We start from the raw sequence: 17,416 nt of genomic DNA, 5'->3' as shown, positions 1-17,416 counted from the left end.
AGGGGACTTCCTAACATGAGGCCTTCTGCCCCTAGGAACTGAACTTACATTGAAGTGTTGGGGTGGCTGAGGCAGTTAGCCTGCCATGATGTCCACCATCATGGTGGACTTACATTATATCTATCTATATGAATAAACATACAGTGTGTCAGTGTGTGTGTGTGTGTGTGAGTGGTGGGGGGAGGCAATTTTAAAAACATTTGTTTTGATTGCTCTGAAATACACAACCTAAGTGGCAACTTTGCTTACTTGCTTACTATGCTTACTAGTAAGCACATTGCTTTCACTTATACTTAGTATGCAAATGATCTTCCAGTAAATCCAAGGACTCCTCCTTCCTAAGTCTTACTCTCATAAAGAGCTGGACGGGCCACAGGAGATAACGTCAGGAAAAGCGCTTAGTGATGGGTTTGGAGTCAGGAAGTGCTCAGGTTGTCTTGGGTGTCTAGCTGTGTTCATTTCTAATGTTGTTTAGTCAAGAGAATCCTTGTCCATTCAAAATGGAAAAGCATCAACAGGCTGTGAAAGACATTTAGTAGTAGTGTTGACCTGTAGCTATTAGCACGAGATAAGCACCTTAAATAAAGCTGTTCATCTACCAGCAGCAGCCTTGGTGTAATGGAAAAAACATGGACTTTGGCACTATACAAACTGGGCAATGTTTCAAAACTTCCCAGAACCCATTTCCTCATCTCTAAGCTGGAACTGCTATTGCCTTCTTCCGTTTGCGGCTGTGACAGTTGAGACGATGGGTTCAAAGCCCCCAGCGCAAGTTGTGCACTGATAGTAGTAATCCACACCTCGTTTCAGGGCTTCTGATTTATAGCTGCTTTCCCGATTGAAGCAGCTTCAAGCAGGAAATGTCCTAGCCCCCAGGACAGCAATTCTAAGTTTCACCTCTACGTTTGGATGTTTGAAATTTGAAACTTAAAAAAGGCATTTAGCTTAAAAGCATAGAATTGTGAAGGATGTTCATCTTGGACTTATGCCTAATAATGAAAAAATGGGAAACAATTTGAAAATCATCCAGTAGGAAATTGATTTATTAAATCAGCATAGCAATGGGATGAATACCTCGAGGCATTAAAATTGTGCTTTTGAATAATATTTAGTGACAAGAAAATGTTCATGATAATATATTAAGGAAAAGCAATAAAACTTATCATACAATGACTCCACTTTAGAAAAACAAGATACGTAAAGGCAAAGAAGCACCAAAAGCAAGCGCTTCCCGCTGGGAGTCAGGAGGGGGTGGAAAGAAGTGCTTTTCTTCCTGTATTTGTGTGTTTTCTGTTTTCATCAATGGTCACATATGCCCTTTAAATCCGAAAATACTAGTAGTAATTCGTTGGGGCCTCAGGGCAGACGCGGCTGGGACCTGGGCGGACCCCAGCGCCCCCTGGCGGCGCCCCGAGGCCCCGCCCCACAGGAACGGCGCGACGGGGCGGGGCGCGGAGCCCCAGCCCCAGCCCAGGCCTGCGCACGGTTCCGGACTCGCGACGCCTGGAGGCCGGGAGCGCACCTTCTACAACGGCCAGGCAAGCCAGGGGCCTGGGGCCGGGGTCGGCGGGGACCAAGCTGGGGCTGGGGCGGCGCTGGGGCGGGGTCCAAAACTTTCTCGGAGTGTGCGGCGGGCCGGGCCCGCTGCCGGCCCGGGAGCTGGTGCTAGAACGGGGATCCATCGCCCTCTCGGTTGGAGTTTCGCTTGCCCTGTGCCCCCGGGGCGGACGAGTGTCGCCTCTTTATCCTTGGGAGTCGAGCGGCTGGTTGTGGGCACCGGGCGAGGGTGCCAGGGTCTGAGGGTGTCATGTGCCCCTCTTTCTGGCGCGTGTCTGTCGCAGGGCGTGTCCACAGGGCCAGTCCCGGGGTGGCCAGCTGTGCGTAGAGTGAGGGCTCTCATGGGCCCTCAGCGGGTGGGAGGGAGGGCCCAGCCCCCTCCTCTGGTCGGCCCTGCACTCCCGGGTGCCAGCCTGGTGTAGACAGGTGAAGGAATATTCGAGTGCGGAGGGGAATACGGAGCCCTAGGTCGGGGCAGGGCAGAAGCAGCGAGCAGCCTTCCTCCACTCCCCCCGCGTAGGAAAGTAGCCGCCTCTGTCGCTGTGACTTTGCCTCAGCTTGCCTGCTTCCTGCGTCCGCCCTCAGTCTGGGTTCCGAAAGCTACAGGGGAAGTACCGTCCTCCTCCTGGCCTCCTTGGGCCTGGAGAATGGGGAAAGGAAAAGGGGTACACCAGTGGAGACGGGGGGAGCAGCCAGGGGACAGTGGGGGAGCAAGCAGAGGAAGAATGCTGGGAGGCTTAGCCCTGATCTTGTGTGTGCGCCATCACTTCTTGTCGTCTGGGCGGGGCGGTGGGTGGGGTGGGTGGTAAGGGGGTGTCTGTCCTCCCTGGGCCCACTGTGGCCTCCATGGGACAAGTGATGGTAGGCCTGGGAGCCGGGGTCAGATCCACATGTCATGGAAGGTCCCTCAGGTGTCCAGTTCTCTGGGGCTCTGAAATATTCATCTCGCTGGTGAGCTTTGGTTTCAAAGCTGGCGCCTTTGGTCTGGCCAGTGCTGGCATGGGGAGCCAGGTGCTTCCCTGGGGCTGCTTTGCTAGGACAAGGGGAAGCCATGCTTCCTTCTCACTGGTCTGCTCTCCCAGTCTCTACAGTCATGAGGACCCAGAGACCCAATTTGTAACTCAGGAAAAAAGGGGTGGGACCACACAGTGTCGAGGGCCCTGGCTTCCTCTGTCTTCTTGTGGCACCATCTCAGGGCCTCACTTGTAAAAATGGGCACATCAGAGAGGTAATGATGGGGTTATACCTTAAATACGGGGAGAACCTCCTGTCATGAGCTGAGGTAATAGCCACCTCAGCTCAGCCTCCTCCCATGGGAATACACCCACCTCAGAGCACTTCCGTCCCCCAAACTTCTTACCCAGGGCCCTTCAGAAAGAGCTGAAACCTCAGAGAAGGGACACACACTTGTGTGTTTTTAGAGGGCTGCCCTGGGAGGGCCAGAGAGTGGAAGCTGATACAGCTCTCTGGGAAGAAGGCCTCTGCTACGTAACCATAAAGCCCTGAAGTAGGCATTCTGGCGTAGTCTGTTGGAAACGCCATGGAGGGATGGACTTGATACAATCTTCCAACCCTAAGATTCTGGAATTCTAGGCCAAAACCTAGGTCTGGTTTGAAGTAGAAATGATATCCAGAAGTACTCAACGTACCGTACGGTCAGGTAGAAAGATAAGAATGAGTCCTTATTTTTGTAATGATTTGTGTTTCCTCCTATCACATGAAGCTAATGTCAGAGGGTGCCAGCTTCCTGGTTCAGTGCTAGCTGGAGATGTCACCCAGCCCTTGGCAGTAAGGAGATTATAACAGCAGCTGCAGGGGAGGGGGAGAAGAGGAAGGACCCTTGGAGCAGATCCTGGCATTGAGCTGACTCTCCTGGCAGTGAGGGGGCATAACTGGTATGTAATGTGACTACTCTGAGGGGCTGGGTGTAAGGACAGGGGCTTTTAAGACATGAGAGGTTGGTCAATAATAAGATAATAGTCAATAATAAGATAGAGCATACTTGAAAGTTGCTAAGACAGTAAATCTTAAAAGTTCTTGTCACAAGAAAAATAATTTGTAACTTTGTATGGTGACGGATGGTAACTAGACTTAAGTGTGGCGATCATTTTGCAGTGTATACAAATATCGCGAATCATTATGTGGTACACCTGAAACTAATATAATGTTATATTTCAGTTATCCTCAATTAAAAATAAAGATTTGAGAAGTTAGGGCATGAATCATCTTTAGGGTTGGGTCTATGTTTAAAAAAAGGTGGCCTGGTTAGTAGCCCACAAGAGATTAATTGGGTGTGCTTTGATAAAATGTTTCAGGCTTAAGGAAGTTTGAAAGGACGCTGGGTTAAAGTTGAGCAGGATTGCTCACTGCAGGCCTTCTCAGAGGCCTCATATGCCATCGTGCCTTGTGAATTTCCAAAAGGGGATATGGATTATTTTTCAGACTGATCTGTTTTCAGAGCTCATCCATTCCCATCTCCTGGGGGCAGTGGGCTTTCGAGCGGTCAGGAAATGTCTGGCTTGGTGATTCTAGCTCTCTGCTCTCTGGTTCCGGTGACGGACCCTTCCCCCTCTCCCCCATGTGGGCTGATTTGGGGGAAAAGGAGACCAAGGGAGGTCATCTGCCTGGATTCTCACAACTAGTTGGTGGTACAGTTAGAACTTGAACCCAGTGGAAGGGGAGGCGGCGCCTCATTTTCTTTTCTAGTGCTACTGTTTCTCTGGAGGGTCTGGGGTGAGTGAGCCCCTCGGAGATGCTGGCCACAGGGTCCAGAGGACAAGAGGGGGGCAGTTTGGGAGGAGAGGGAGTTATGGCCACTCCCATGCCCAGAGCATGCCACAGGCCTCTGCCTCTGTGGACGGTCCTCCAGCCCTGTAAACGTGACTTCAATGTAGATTCCTTAGGAAGTAGGTCATTCTGCCCTGAAGCCTCCTGTGGAGTTGGCATGGACTTGATCTTTTGGTTCCGTGGACTCATTTATGGCTGAGGAAACTGAGTCCAGGGAGGTGAAGTGGCCTCCCTGACTCATACAGTGGCGCTGGGACCAGGGCCAGGACAAGAACAAGCTCCCTGCCCCCTAACCCAGGGCCCCGGCCTAGACTGACGTTCCACCAGGGAAAGGGACCGATTAGCAACAGCAAAGGTCTTTCTACCTCGGTCACCCTGAGTGCTGGCCTAGTCCACACGGGTGGGGGTGTCTCAGGGGCTTCTGCTCCAGGGAGGTGTAAAAGCAAAGGATGTGAACTTTAAAATCAGACATGAGACCTGGGTTCAAACCCATCTCTGCTGTTCTCCTGCTGTGGTCCCTTAGATCGGTTTTTCCCTGAGTTTCAGTTTTGTCATCTAGAACGGGGATGAGAACATGTATCTCATAATCTCACAAGGCCATTGAGACGCTCCTGTGTGCCTTAGTCCCTGGTAAGTGGCTCTCTTCCTTCCCTGCCTGCTTAGTGGCTCCCTTTTTCCTTATCTGCAGTCCCAGGCCACTCTGACTACCGACTGGCCTGGGTCTCTGGATGACACACATTGAGGTCCAGTTCTGCCCCCAAGAGGGGGGTGCAGGAGCTGTGGCTGCCTGGGTCCTCCCTGCTCTCCAGGGCGGCCTCCCCTTCCTTGGACACGGGAGCCATCCCTGTCAGTGTTTGGTTGGAGACAGGCCGCCCTGGCCAGTGACCGGGGACTGGGCGGGAAGTCACGGGCTGGCAGTCTTATCTGTTTCTGAGCAGGAGGGCACAGAGAACGGGAGGAATGGGTGGTGTGTTCTGGCTCCGCCTCGGTGGTGTGTGTGCTTGCTTCTGTTTCTTGGAGTTCTCAGACAGTGGGCAGGGCTGGGAATGAAGTTCCAAACCCATGACCCAGAGGGCTTGTCATGGGCTGGGGCAGGAACTTGCTTGGCTCTGGGGTTTCCTTGTCTGTCACGTGACTGGATGATTTCTAGAGTCCATTCCAGCTCTGACGTTTCAATTTTTAGATCTGCTCAGTGTCATCCTATTAATCCCAGGGGCCAGGTGGACAGAAGGGTATGTTGATTCTGGGCCCCTCGGTCCATGTGTGTCAGGCCTGGTGACTTGCCCAGACACACCTGGGTATATCTTTTTAATCCTCTGCCCTGGTGGCTATGTCTGGGGTAGGAGGGTGAAATGTTTTCTTGGTGGGGAGGGGACAACGGGGGGAGTTGGGGAAGGTAAAGGAAGAGGGAGGTAAAGAGACTGTCGTCAGAGACCCCGTCACAGAGGGCCAGGGGCTGCACTCCTATGCCTGCTGGGTGGAGTTTCCTGAGATGCACACGCTGAGCTATTCTTTCCATTCTGACTCTGGGCATCCATTCCTGGCAGGGAGGAGGGCATGCTGCCTGGCCCAGTCAGCTGCTTCTTTCCGCCCCTCCCGCCAATACACACACCCTCTTGCTGTAACCCCAGAAGCTCAGGACTTTCTGCAGATTCCAGAGTCTTAACCCTTCAGACGCACCCAGGGGAGCCTGAGCCGGGACCCCAGCCGCTGGGAGCTGGGAGCACGCTGGCCGCCCTCCCAGGGGAAGGAGATGCTTCCTCACGGCTGCATCTGAAAACCTTGATGGACAGCCAGCCTTGCATTGGAGCACACCCACTTCTGCTCCTGTGATGGCTGTGTCTGGGGGTCCTGCCGGAGAAAGGAGAGGTTCTGGCTCCTTCCTGATGAGGGACCGAGGCCGTGAGACACAGAAGCAAACTTGGATCTGTAATGTGGCAGGGACGGGCAGGCCTGCATGTCTTCACAGCAGGCCTTGTGAAGAAGAAAGTGCTAGTGATTCAGCTGCCTTGCTCCCTGTCACTGGAGTGTGTCCAGTAGAAGCTGAATGCCCACTGTGTTTTAGGAAAATTCCAGCTTCCAGTGGGGAACCTTAAAGGTCCTTTTCAGCCCCTAGAGACTGTGAGCCCCCCCAGTAGCTACCAGCCGAGCCTAGATGACCTGATTCCTGGTTTCTGGTCTTTGGTCATGAATCATCCTCTGGATCCTTTCCCTCCTTTCTCCTCCTCCCCTTTTGACTCTTCATTCTTCTCCAGCTCCCACCTTTAGTCACAGCCGAAAGTAAACACTGACCACTTCCCCCTTTCCCTACAACCTAGGCAGAGGCCATCCCCAAATCTCATTCCTAGCCGAGGCCTTGAGGAGGAGGAAGTGGCCGTGGCCGTCACGTAGGTCGGGCAGCAGCCAGGGAGCAGGCGTAGAAGCTGCCAACGCTGGCAGCCCTGGGCCCGAGGCTCCGGCCCGTCTGGCATTGCTCAGAGGTGAGTGTGGCCGAGCTCAGCCACTCCCCTGACTGCCTGGACACTCTCCGTCTCCTGTGCCCAGGCCTTTACACCAGAGATCTGGGATGTAGTCCCGGCCCAGGCCCAGCTTTGTGACCAACGACAGGTCACTCTGCCTCCCTGCACTGTGGCTCTCTGGTTGGTAAAGCCGGGGGTTGACTGGCCTTAACTGATCAAGTTTCCTTTCAGCTCTTACATTTAAGAATCTCTCTCTGGCAGCCCTGTTCTGGCGGTAGCACAGAGTTTGGGAACGGGGTGGGGGGGTGGGGGTGGGGTGTGTCATGGAGGGGGCTGAATGGTTCAGCATCCGCTTGCTGTGTAAGCCTCGCCTTGTCATTACAGTGTCTTAGACGGGAAGCCGTGAGAAGCGATGACAGGGTTCCGAAAGAGGGATCTGAGCGGGGTTTAAGAGCAGGGGCTTTGGGGTCAGTCTTGGCGCTCACGTCTTGCTTGCCTTCCTCGCACTCTAGCTAAGTAACCGTGGGCAAGTGATTGCATTCTTCTAAGTCACTGTTTCTGCATTTGTAAATAGGAATAGCAACATTATGTACTTTGTTGGGCTATTGTGCGTATTTAATGAAAGAATAACTAAAAGTAGTCAACTGTTTATCAAGGGTCAGACACGGTTGTAAGTGCTCTCTGTGTATTTTCTCATTTAATTTTTACCACTCTGGAGGGCACTATTATAGTGTGAAACCCATTTTCCAGGTGGAGAAACTGAGGTATAGTGAAGTGAAATGGTCAGTGCCAGTCTCTGGTGAGCATGGCTTGGTCGCTGAGGCACCAGAGAACTGGGCTGTGACCTTCTGTGTTGCCAGATCTACTGGTGAATCCCTCTGAAACCAAAAGAGGCAACGGTGGGGGGGGGGGGGGGAAGAGGGAGTCCTTGTGAGTCAGCAGCCTGCTGCACTAGACCGGAACCCTGGAGTCCCAGTGGCCCATCTAAGGCTGGGGTTGCTCTCCCTGATTTCCTCTTGGGTCTGGGGAGGGAGGAGGGACCTGTTTTTCTGGCTTGGCTTCGAGGAAGGAGGGAAGGAGGGGCAGCTGGCTGGCCAGGCAAGAGGCAGGCATAAGTCCCAGGATCCCAGTCTGTTAAGAGCTGGAAATGAGCTCAGAGATCACCTGGTCCACTCAGCCCATTTCAGAGGCGCATCCCATGGAGGCAATAGGACCGGGCCCTGGTGACACTGTTTAGTGACTCAGCTGGAGCTTCTGACCACAGGGACTTTCTTGGGCCGTGTTCAGCCTGTTAACCAGTGTTAACCACCACCAACTGGACGGTGGCCGTCAAATGGGTCTGGGGTGCTGAGATGATGGTAATAATGACAGGTAACCTGACTCCAGAGGTCACCTGCACATCCCTCTTCCTGCAAACAGGCCACCCTTCTCTTGGTGGAGTTAAAAGGGGTTTTTTGGAGGGGGTGGCTAGAGGGGTACGGGGAGAAGGACCCTCTTGCCTCAGAGAAAGAGACTATTTTTTATTCTTTCTTCCTTTTTTAAAAGTCTGTTAAGGAGATTTACATATTGTAACTACTTATGAATATTTTCCTACCCTTCCATAAACCTGAAACATTTTCAGAAAAAATGTCTGTTTCTTAAACTCACAACACTCAGTTTTCAGTTTTCCCGGGTCCTCTTTACCCCGTTTCCTTAGGTCACTGCAGCCTTCACCACGACCCCTCGTTTGCTGTGTTACACCCTCACTGTCAGGGCCGATTTTCTTATTTCTGACCTGACACGTTCTTGCTGTTCTGGTCCGTTTGCTCTGGGAAGATGGAGAACAGCTTTCCTCAGAATAACCCATTTAGAGACCTGGCCTGTTATTCAATCCCTCCTCCCCGCCCCTCCCTGCCACCTTCCCCTCTGAATTATCCCAGTTGTGTAAGAGGGAAGAGATAAGACAATCCTTTATCTGATCCCTGAACTGTGCAGTGTGTCCTAAAGACAAGCGGGTTCTTCCTTTTTTCCAGCAGAGGCTCTGAGGCTGTCTGCTGACCTGGATTTGGGGGTGCTTCCTCCCCGTGGGACCCTAAAGGTCTGCCCCTTGGGAGATGCTCTAGGGAGAGCCGGTGGCCCTGTCAAGGGGCCCAGACTCTGTCAGGGCTTGTCCCTAATAGGGGCCTTCCGAGGATCTCCTTAGCTCTCCCTAAGCCCCCATCTCCGCCACCTCAGAGAGGAACACCAGGCCCAGAGGACACTTGCACGGCATGAGGGGCACACAGAACCCGCACAATACAGGGCACACTTACCCAGGACGCTGAAGGCCTTGATTCTGCTTCTAGTTCTGTGATCCTGGGGAATCGCTTCACTGTTCTGGGCCTTGGTTCCCTCATCTGAATTGAGCATTTGGGGGCCGTAAAACCTGGAGGTCCCTTCTAGCTTTCCTGTCCTCTTCCTTGTCCCCCAGATGTCCCTGCTGTGGGGCTCTTCCTACCGCAGGAAAGGTACTGACTGGACCTCATGGCCTGAATCCTCAGTGCTCTGTCTTCCCTGCGAGCCACTGCCCCTGGGGGGACCGGGCAGGAGTCACAGATACCAGATAACCCGGGGTTCAAAACACGTGTGCCCTCCCAGGGGGCGTTAGGGCCCTGCGAGCACGACCCACTCCCTGCAAGGCCATGAAGAGAGCAGTGGCAGCAATAGGTGTGACACTCCTAGGCTGTTATTTAAAGGAACCAGAAAGTCCCGTCTCAGGCAGCGTTTTGTGTGGCCTCCCAGCCCTGGCGGCCAGCCCCGCGCACCCACTCCCCTAGGATTCAGGCGTCCTCTGACTCAGCTTGCCAGGTCCTTCAGCCCTCCCCCTCCGGGCCTGGTGCCTCCAGCTCCAGGGAGAGCTTGTCCTCGCCGCCTCCCCTACCCCCAACTCTGGGCCTTGGCTCCTCCCAGGCCTGCCGCTCCTGCGGGCTGCCATGGGGGCTGGTCCCAGCTGGCTCGGGGACTCACCAGGCTTTGCTGGGCCATCAGGCTTCTTCCCTGGTCACTAGAAGTCTTTCTTAAATGAGCGCAGGGGCGTTCCCAGGCCCCTGCGCCTGGTCTCTCACCCACTGATGCCGTGACCCCTCTGGGCTCCTGCACTGCATCATGCCCCCCTTTCCGATGGTGGGTGAGGAGAGCTTTGGACCGAAAGCTGGTGTGAAGGCGAGGGGCAGGGGGCGCAGTGGGGATGGGGAGGATGGCTGTGGGCAGAGAAGGACACACCATGATTGAGAGAAAATAGAGGGTCCCCTTCCACGGAGGCAGCCTGGACTCAGACTGAGTAAGCTGGGCGTGGGCACTCATGACTGCTTGTCTTATCTCCCATTTCAGGTCCCGGCAACTGGGGTCTCCCCTCAGCCCTTGAGTGGCCATGTCCAACCCCAGCGCCCCACCTCCATATGAGGACCGCAACCCCCTGTACCCTGGCCCTCCTCCCCAGGGGGGCTATGGGCAGCCGTCTGTCCTGCCTGGTGGGTACCCTGCCTACCCTGCCTACCCACAGCCTGGCTTCGGTCATCCTGGTGGCTACCCACAGCCTATGCCCCCCGTCCATCCAATGCCCATGAACTACGGTGAGTCCCTGAAGGGTGGCTGGTGGGGGGTGGGATGGGGGGTGGCCTGGGGGGGGAGGGGAGAGAGGAACACTTGCAGTACCTGAGGCCACCTCCTTTCCTTCCTTTTTTCATCTCTCCATTTCCTGTTACCCCCCACTTCTCCCCTCAGCACCTAGCCCCCCTGGACCACCTGCTGGCGCCTTTATTCCGCAGGGAGACTGAGTCCATAACACACCCCAGAACTTACACGTCACAGGAGAAAGTGGCTGAATGGAGTAATTCGTTACTTCGCAGTGGTTACCTTAGAGGCCCTTGCTACGCAGGCAGCTGCCAGCCACTCCGACGCTCTCTGCCTTTGGAACCTAAACCCCTTTTTTTCCTTTTAACTCGGGGCTGACAAATCCTCATCCTTTAAGGTAACATCTGCTTTTTACAAACATCCACAAGTCATTTGGATGTTTGGTGAACGCCACGGCAAGTACACGCTCTGTTTGGTCAGAAATGAGATGAGATGAGAAAGCAGTTCCCAAGGAGGCATTCAAGGAATGTCTTGAGGCCCTGCAGCCTGGAGCCCTGGAGCGCGGCCACGCTCATCTGCTCTGCTCTAAGCTCAGGTCCGGCCTCGTCCTCTGACCATGTACCCAACATGTCTGTTTTCCCTGAGTCCTCATGTTGGCCTGGCGTACATCATGGTCTGTACATCTTCTCCGCCCTCCACACACATGCTGTGTTTCTGCCTTTTCCTCCTTCCATCCCTGAGTCCCCTGCTCCGACCTCAGCCCAGCTCCTCTGGCTGATGCTCCAAGCTCTGCACCTGCCTGGCTTCCTCACCGGACTGAGCCCTGCTGGCGGAGGCCCCAGAGCCCCCGGGTGTGGGCTGGGCACCCCTACCCTCAGTGCGTGCATGCTGATGGGATGGCTTTAACCGAAGCTCCTTTGTGACGGGGCACATGACTCCGTGTGTTGCCCAGGCCAGCTCTGCCTCACTTCGGGCATCGAGAGGACCTGGCTTGGGCAAGGAGTTAAAGTTATAACACTTGTCTTTTGGCTGAAGATACCTGAGACTTTGCGATAACGTCCCAGAGGCTTTGGGATTGAGGCCCCATGTTCCAGGTTCCCAGTTGGTCATATGTGATCTGTCCCCAGGCCCAGGCTATGACGGGGAGGAGAGAGCAGTGAGTGACAACTTCGGGCATGGAGAGTGGGATGACGTGAAAGTCCGACACAGCTTCATCCGAAAGGTGAGACCCAGGCTGGGGGGTGGGGTGCCTGGGCCCCTCGGGCTGTGGGAACGGGGGTGTGAGGGGCCCTATCAGCCCCAGGGTACTCATTCCCATAGGAATGTGCTGCTGCCTTCCAGGTTCTCGCTCCCTAGCCCCGTGCTGTTCTGACTCCCGTTCCCTAACCTTTTGCTCCTCTTTCCATGACCTGGTTTGGGGTAGGGGACAGATTCAATCCTGGAAAATCTCAGCAGGCTCCGCAAAGTATTCTGCCCTCCCCAAACTTCTTTCTTGTGTTCGACTGTAAACAACTCAAAGCCAGAAATGATCACGCTAGTTTGTAGCCCCCCCACCCCTCAGCTCATGTCTGCACAGTGCCCTGCTCAGTGTAGATACCTGGCAGATGGCAGCCTGAACTGCTACAAATGTGGAGGCCACACGTGGCCGTTCCGTGAGGCAGGGGAAGTAAGCAGTAAACTGAGGCTGGATGTCAGACAGGGAGGCGGGTGGGTCAGCCGTAAGGTTATAGTACTGAGCCAGGCTCCGCGCTGGGCCTGGCCTCTCAGTGGAAACAAAGAGTAGGTTCTTCCAAATGGAGAAGGAGCCCCTCCTGACCATTGACAGACAGCGGAGGAGAAGGTGACAGGAGAAGGGTGACGGTGTAGGACCTTTGGGGCCTCATGGTCTTGGGGCTGGCTGCTGCCTGGGGAGGGGCCAGGGGTGGGAGGAGCAGGGTGATGAGGGGGTGGGTGGGGGGGCTGGCTGCTGCCTGGGGAAGGGCCAGGGGTGGTGGTGACGCGGCTGTGTTTCAGGTTTACACCATCATCTCCATCCAGCTGCTCATCACAGTGGCCATCATCGCCATCTTCACCTTTGTGTGAGTCTCTCAGCCTCCCTGCCCGTCACCCGCTCTGGGGTCCTGGGCCCGCGGCTGGGGCACCTGCCAGGGCTGGGGTGGGGAGGGCAAGCAGAGTTGGGTGTGTGGGGGAGTGGGGGGGATGGCTGTGACTCCTCCCTTGTCCCCCCTGCTCCACAGGCAGCCCGTCGGGGAGTTTGTGAGGAGAAACCAGGCTGTCTACTACGCTTCCTAGTGAGTGTCCGCACCTTCCCTGCTGGGCGCCGAGAGGACGGGCAGGGATCACAGGCTTTCTGAGAGGGGCCCTCCAGGTTGCCACCCGATTTGGGAAGTGTGGGTGTGTGCCACCCAGTGAGGAGTAACAGCAGCACAGAGCCCTAAGAGTACGGGTGGGGAACTGGTGGCAGCACGCAGACAGCTAAATGGTCCCCACGTTCTGTTAGCCTATCTGCTGCAGTCACCTCACCCTCTTCCTGGCCAAATCCCGTTACAGAGGTTCTCAGTGCCCTTGGCTGAGGTGGTCTTGTCCTGCTGGGTAGCTGCCCCTTAGACTTGCAGACAGCTCTGTGGGCCCGTGAGTGCTGCCAGGCCGGGCCAGGGGGCCAAGAAGCACATTGGGCCTGCGGACTATTTCCTGTCTCTTTCTCCCCAGTGCTGTCTTCCTGGCTACCTACTTGACCCTTGCCTGCTGCGAGGGCCCCAGGTGAGTCCCAGAATCTTAGACAGGGAGAAGGGATGGCAGGGGGCAGGAGTGGGGTCAAATAGTTTCGAAAGAAAGGGGATTGCTTAGCGCAGCTGAATGGACACTTATAAGCAGTAATGAGATGACAGCATTTTCAGCCTGTGTGGGATCTAGTTAATCGGTAGTTATTATTCCTAAAGCAACCCTGCAAGATATGTAGCATTTTAACCATTTAAAAAATAGGAAGAACCCAAGGCTCAGAGAGGCTGAGTAACTTTCTCACAGTCACACAGATAGGGTGAGAGCTGCAAACGAATCCAGGTCTTTGTGGCTCCATAGCCCCGGTCTGTCCTATTGCCCCATGTTGTCCCTGCATAGAACACCTGAGCAGGTACCAAAGGCCAAGCCAGCCTCCCCTCCCCCACGTCAAGGCCTAATCTCTAGGCACACAAGCCAAGAACTTCCTTCTGCTAGAGGAGTCTGATACCTGGCTGGCCCCACGTCCCTTACTCGTGGTTTCTTTCCCTTCAGACGCCGTTTCCCATGGAACATCATCCTGCTGACCGTCTTTGTAAGTCTAGAAGGGTGGAGGGGGTAGTGGAGAGGGTGTGAGGGAGGGTGGTCTCAGGGAAGGGAAGGGAACGCTGCTGTAGAAGCTGCCTCTGGCTCTCTCGCCCACCTAATCCTGACCCCTGCCTCGGTCTCAGGGGCTGCCTCTTTCCTCCTCAGTCACATTCACCCCCAGTTGTAGCGCCCCACCATGGCCATTCCCCTCTTAAGTGTTTCACTCTTGTCTCTCCTTCCCTTAGACGCTTGCCATGGGCTATATGACTGGCGCCATTTCCAGGTACATTCAGGGACAAACTCCCATGACCTTGGGAAGTGTGTGTTACGGGGCAGTAGGGCAGCCCTGGGCGGGCAGTCACCTGCAGGGGGGATTCTGGGCGGGATGCTTCCAGAAGTGGTGGTTTCAAAGTCAGTCAGACGTGGCTTATGCCTTGGCCTCTCTTAACCCCTTCCCTCAGCTTTTATGGAACCAAAGCCGTCATCATTGCAATGATCATCACTGCTGTGGTGTCCATTTCCGTCACCATCTTCTGCTTCCAGACCAAGGTGAGGCCATCCCACCCCCCTCTCTTGTACAGACCTGGCCCTTAAGGCTCGGCACTTGAGTGGGCCTGGGAGGGCCAGACCTCTACATGGGCTTTCCCTTCGATACTCTAATCCCCTTCCCTTCATAGCTACACCAAGACTGCTTCCTGTGTCTGCCCTTAGAATGTCACGATCACTCCGTGTCCCCCAGGGGGCAGCACTGGGGCTCCCTGGTTTGGGGAGGCAGGGCCGGTCTGGTGGGGCTAGTTGTGGCATTCATCTGACAGGTGCCACCTTTCTCCTTCCTGGCAGGTGGACTTCACCTCATGCACAGGCCTCTTCTGTGTCCTGGGAATTGTGATGATGGTGACTGGGATTGTCAGTGCCATTGTGCTGGCCTTCAAATATGTAAGTGTCCCAGGAGAGCAGGGTTCAGTGAACCCAGTGCTCAGAGACCTTCTGTATAACGAATGTAGCAGGCCCACACGCCTCCGGGCAGGCTCTGACTTCCAGAACCTCTCGACTGGCCAGCAAAGGCACCAGTGCCGAGGCCCCACCTTTGGATTAGCGGATAGTACCCTCTTTAGCGACAGAAGGCCCTAGGAGCCTGAGACCTTGGACAGTGTCACAGAATTCCTGTGAAAGTAGGAGGTGAGCTCTCACCACTGAGACTAGGAGCCAGGAGGCAGACGGCTGGGTGGAAGGGACCTTAGGAATCACATCCAACTCCTCTTTCATCCTAGTTGGCTGGGGAGAGCATGAGGCCTTAGGCTGAGCAGAGCCTCATGGCGGGGAGGGGAGAACAGTGCTGGAAGCGGAAGCATATGAACAGAAGGGCTGGCCGTGCCCTCTGGACAGCAGGGATGCCCTTGGGGTGCCGTCTGATTCTGATTTCATCAGAGTGGCTGGTGTTCCGTCCTAGCCCTCTTCTTTAATCTGTCCCTCCCAGGCTGGGCTGCAAGATCCACTCTCCTGAAGGTGGACCATGGCTGGGGGGAAAGGTGATGGGCTCTTCAACCAGTACATGCCGGGGTCCGCCCTGCCCAGAGCTGTAATTCCACCACCTTCTTTGTTCCAGAAGTATAGTAGACACCTCTGTAGCTTAACTCACTTTGGAAATTATTTTTCTGTGGCCATTGGAGGATGGCCTGTTTTCTCTGCCCAGTATGTTACCATTCTCCAGGATCTGGAAGGCAGAGCTAGTCCTTTCATGCAGGTAGCTTCCTGGATCTCCCCACTTGGATGCCAGAATCCTGGGGGAAGCTGGTCCTGAGGGCCTGCCTTGGTGCATGCTTTGCTAAGATTTCTAACACCATCCCTGTTCCCTCTCCCCAGATTTATTGGGTCCATATGGTCTATGCTGCTCTGGGGGCCATTTGCTTCACCTTGGTGAGTAAGGCCCTACTCCCTCTGGGAAGGGGAGCTGAGGGTGGAGAAGAGGAGCTGAATGGATGGAGCATGAATTTAGGCTGCTTGGGGGGCAGGGAGTGCGGTCACAACTACCCTTCCATCGCCCCACTGTCAAGAGGGTCCTCTGCTTATCTGGGCATTTCCGCCTTCTCTTGCTCACGCCACCTGCTCCAGAACACTCAGCAGGCTATACTGTAGACGGGGTGTGTCTCTCCCTTTCTGGCCTGTGAACTTCTTGAGGGTAGAGACCACGTGTCGTGTCCCCTAAGCACACTGCATGGCACAGGCTCTGGGGACAGATCTGCTGATGGGAAATGAGCTTGGGCCCTGTGCCCGCGGTCCTCACTCGGCCTTCCCGCCCCTGCAGTTCCTGGCCTATGACACGCAGCTGGTCCTGGGGAACCGGAAGCACACCATCAGCCCGGAGGACTACATCACGGGCGCCCTGCAGATATATACAGACATCGTCTACATCTTCACCTTCGTGCTGCAGCTGGTGGGGAGTCGCGATTAAGGAGCACCCCCAGTTCTGCTCCACCCTGAGGGCTGGGCCCTGTGATCAGGGTCTGGGCCCCAGACCCCTATCCTTCCCCTCAGTTTCCTTTCTGTCCTGGCGTGGGTGGCCTCTGGCTATGGATGTGCAAGTGCCACCTGGTGAGGCTGGAGGAACTGGGGACTAACTCTTGCCTATGGTGGACTTAGCAGGTACTAGGCCGAAGATGTGCCTTCTACCTCCACCCGCTATGTGGCTCCAAATTCTTAACAGCTGGGGCCAGCGGGGGCAGGGATGAAAAGAGCCTAGTCTACAGCTAAAAGGGAAGGAGGCAGAAGCGACCTCAAGGTGATGAGGTTTTCCCTCCCACCTCTGCCGTAGACTCTGGGCTAGGGAGCCGGAGCCATTTCCTCCACCAGAGCTGGAGAGCTCTGTCCCCAGCCTCCGGGACTCCTAAGCCATTACCCTGTATTCCTTTGGCAAACCTTGGCGCTTCCTGGCTCAGGAAGATTGAAGAGATCTGTGCCCATGGGTACCCCTAGATTCAACCCCTCTTCTTTTGATGGCACGTATATACTGTTTATCCGGGTGGGGGGGTGGGGAGAAGAGCAAGCAAAGTCAAGCACAGGCCAATACTGAGCTGCATCTACCCTGGGCTTCCTCTGGTGGTGGCAGCAGCAGAGACAGCAGGTCCACGGCTATCTGGGCCCCATTCTCCAAAACTGCCTAGGGCCTCCTGGGGGCTTCTGGGATCACTGGTCAGAGGGATCTCTTGCTTCCTGTGCTCAGGCTGCTCAAAGCAGAAAGTGAGGGGCACAGGTCAGGAGACGGGGTGGTTAGATCCAGGAAGTAACCAGGATGAAGAGATTGGGCTAGAGGCAGGGAAAATGCCTTGAGGTCCCCTGCGTGGTCTGAGAGATGGAAGCCTACTATGGAACCCATGGAAGCTTTGGTGTTCTTCTGCTAACCTTGGGGAGGGCCCTGAGAGGAAGGAGACTTCCTCTCTGTTTGTTCTTAACACTTACTGGTGAATTTTATACTGGAACCCCATTTCTCCAGCCAGCTACTGCTTTCTTGTGGCTCTAAGTGCCTTAAGCTGGAAGGGGGAAGAGGGAGAGGGGTCGCTCTATCGGGTGGGGAGGAAACCAAGTCAGCCCAAGGGTATAATTAGGACTCCCTAGTAAGTCCTCAGTCCTGAGTATATCACACAAAAGGATGTAACTAGAAATGTAATAAAGTTTTATGTTTAGAAGTTAAAACCCTGTTTGGCTCTGGTTTGCTTCACTTT

At 55.0% G+C, this 17,416-nt stretch overlaps 2 protein-coding genes across 4 annotated transcripts in view; one reads left to right on the top strand and one right to left on the bottom strand.

The window, feature by feature from the left end:
- PNKD (PNKD metallo-beta-lactamase domain containing) overlaps nucleotides 1-17,416 on the bottom strand; it is a 58,001-nt gene that overhangs the window by 37,418 nt on the left and 3,167 nt on the right. The gene's annotated exons all lie outside the window — the stretch shown is intronic.
- TMBIM1 (transmembrane BAX inhibitor motif containing 1) lies at nucleotides 1,412-17,387 on the top strand. 3 transcript variants are annotated; one of them, XM_074313229.1, is made up of 12 exons: nucleotides 1,412-1,538; nucleotides 10,152-10,393; nucleotides 11,522-11,616; nucleotides 12,408-12,472; nucleotides 12,632-12,685; nucleotides 13,104-13,154; nucleotides 13,665-13,704; nucleotides 13,943-13,980; nucleotides 14,159-14,246; nucleotides 14,538-14,633; nucleotides 15,561-15,614; nucleotides 16,003-17,387. In XM_074313229.1, the coding sequence occupies exons 2-12, from the start codon at nucleotides 10,192-10,194 to the stop codon at nucleotides 16,147-16,149; spliced, it is 930 nt and encodes a 309-aa protein (XP_074169330.1). In that variant the 5' UTR covers nucleotides 1,412-1,538; nucleotides 10,152-10,191; the 3' UTR covers nucleotides 16,150-17,387. The 3 variants fall into 3 exon arrangements, with proteins under 3 accessions (XP_074169330.1, XP_074169336.1, XP_074169342.1); XM_074313235.1 differs by lacking the exon at nucleotides 1,412-1,538 and adding an exon at nucleotides 3,317-3,452; XM_074313241.1 differs by lacking the exon at nucleotides 1,412-1,538 and adding an exon at nucleotides 6,663-6,824.

The sequence above is a fragment of the Rhinolophus sinicus genome, linkage group LG01 (genome assembly GCF_036562045.2).
Source record: "Rhinolophus sinicus isolate RSC01 linkage group LG01, ASM3656204v1, whole genome shotgun sequence".
Taxonomy (NCBI): domain Eukaryota; kingdom Metazoa; phylum Chordata; class Mammalia; order Chiroptera; family Rhinolophidae; genus Rhinolophus; species Rhinolophus sinicus.
Note: the sequence above shows the minus strand (reverse complement) of the source record. Positions and strands in the feature narration are given on the sequence as shown.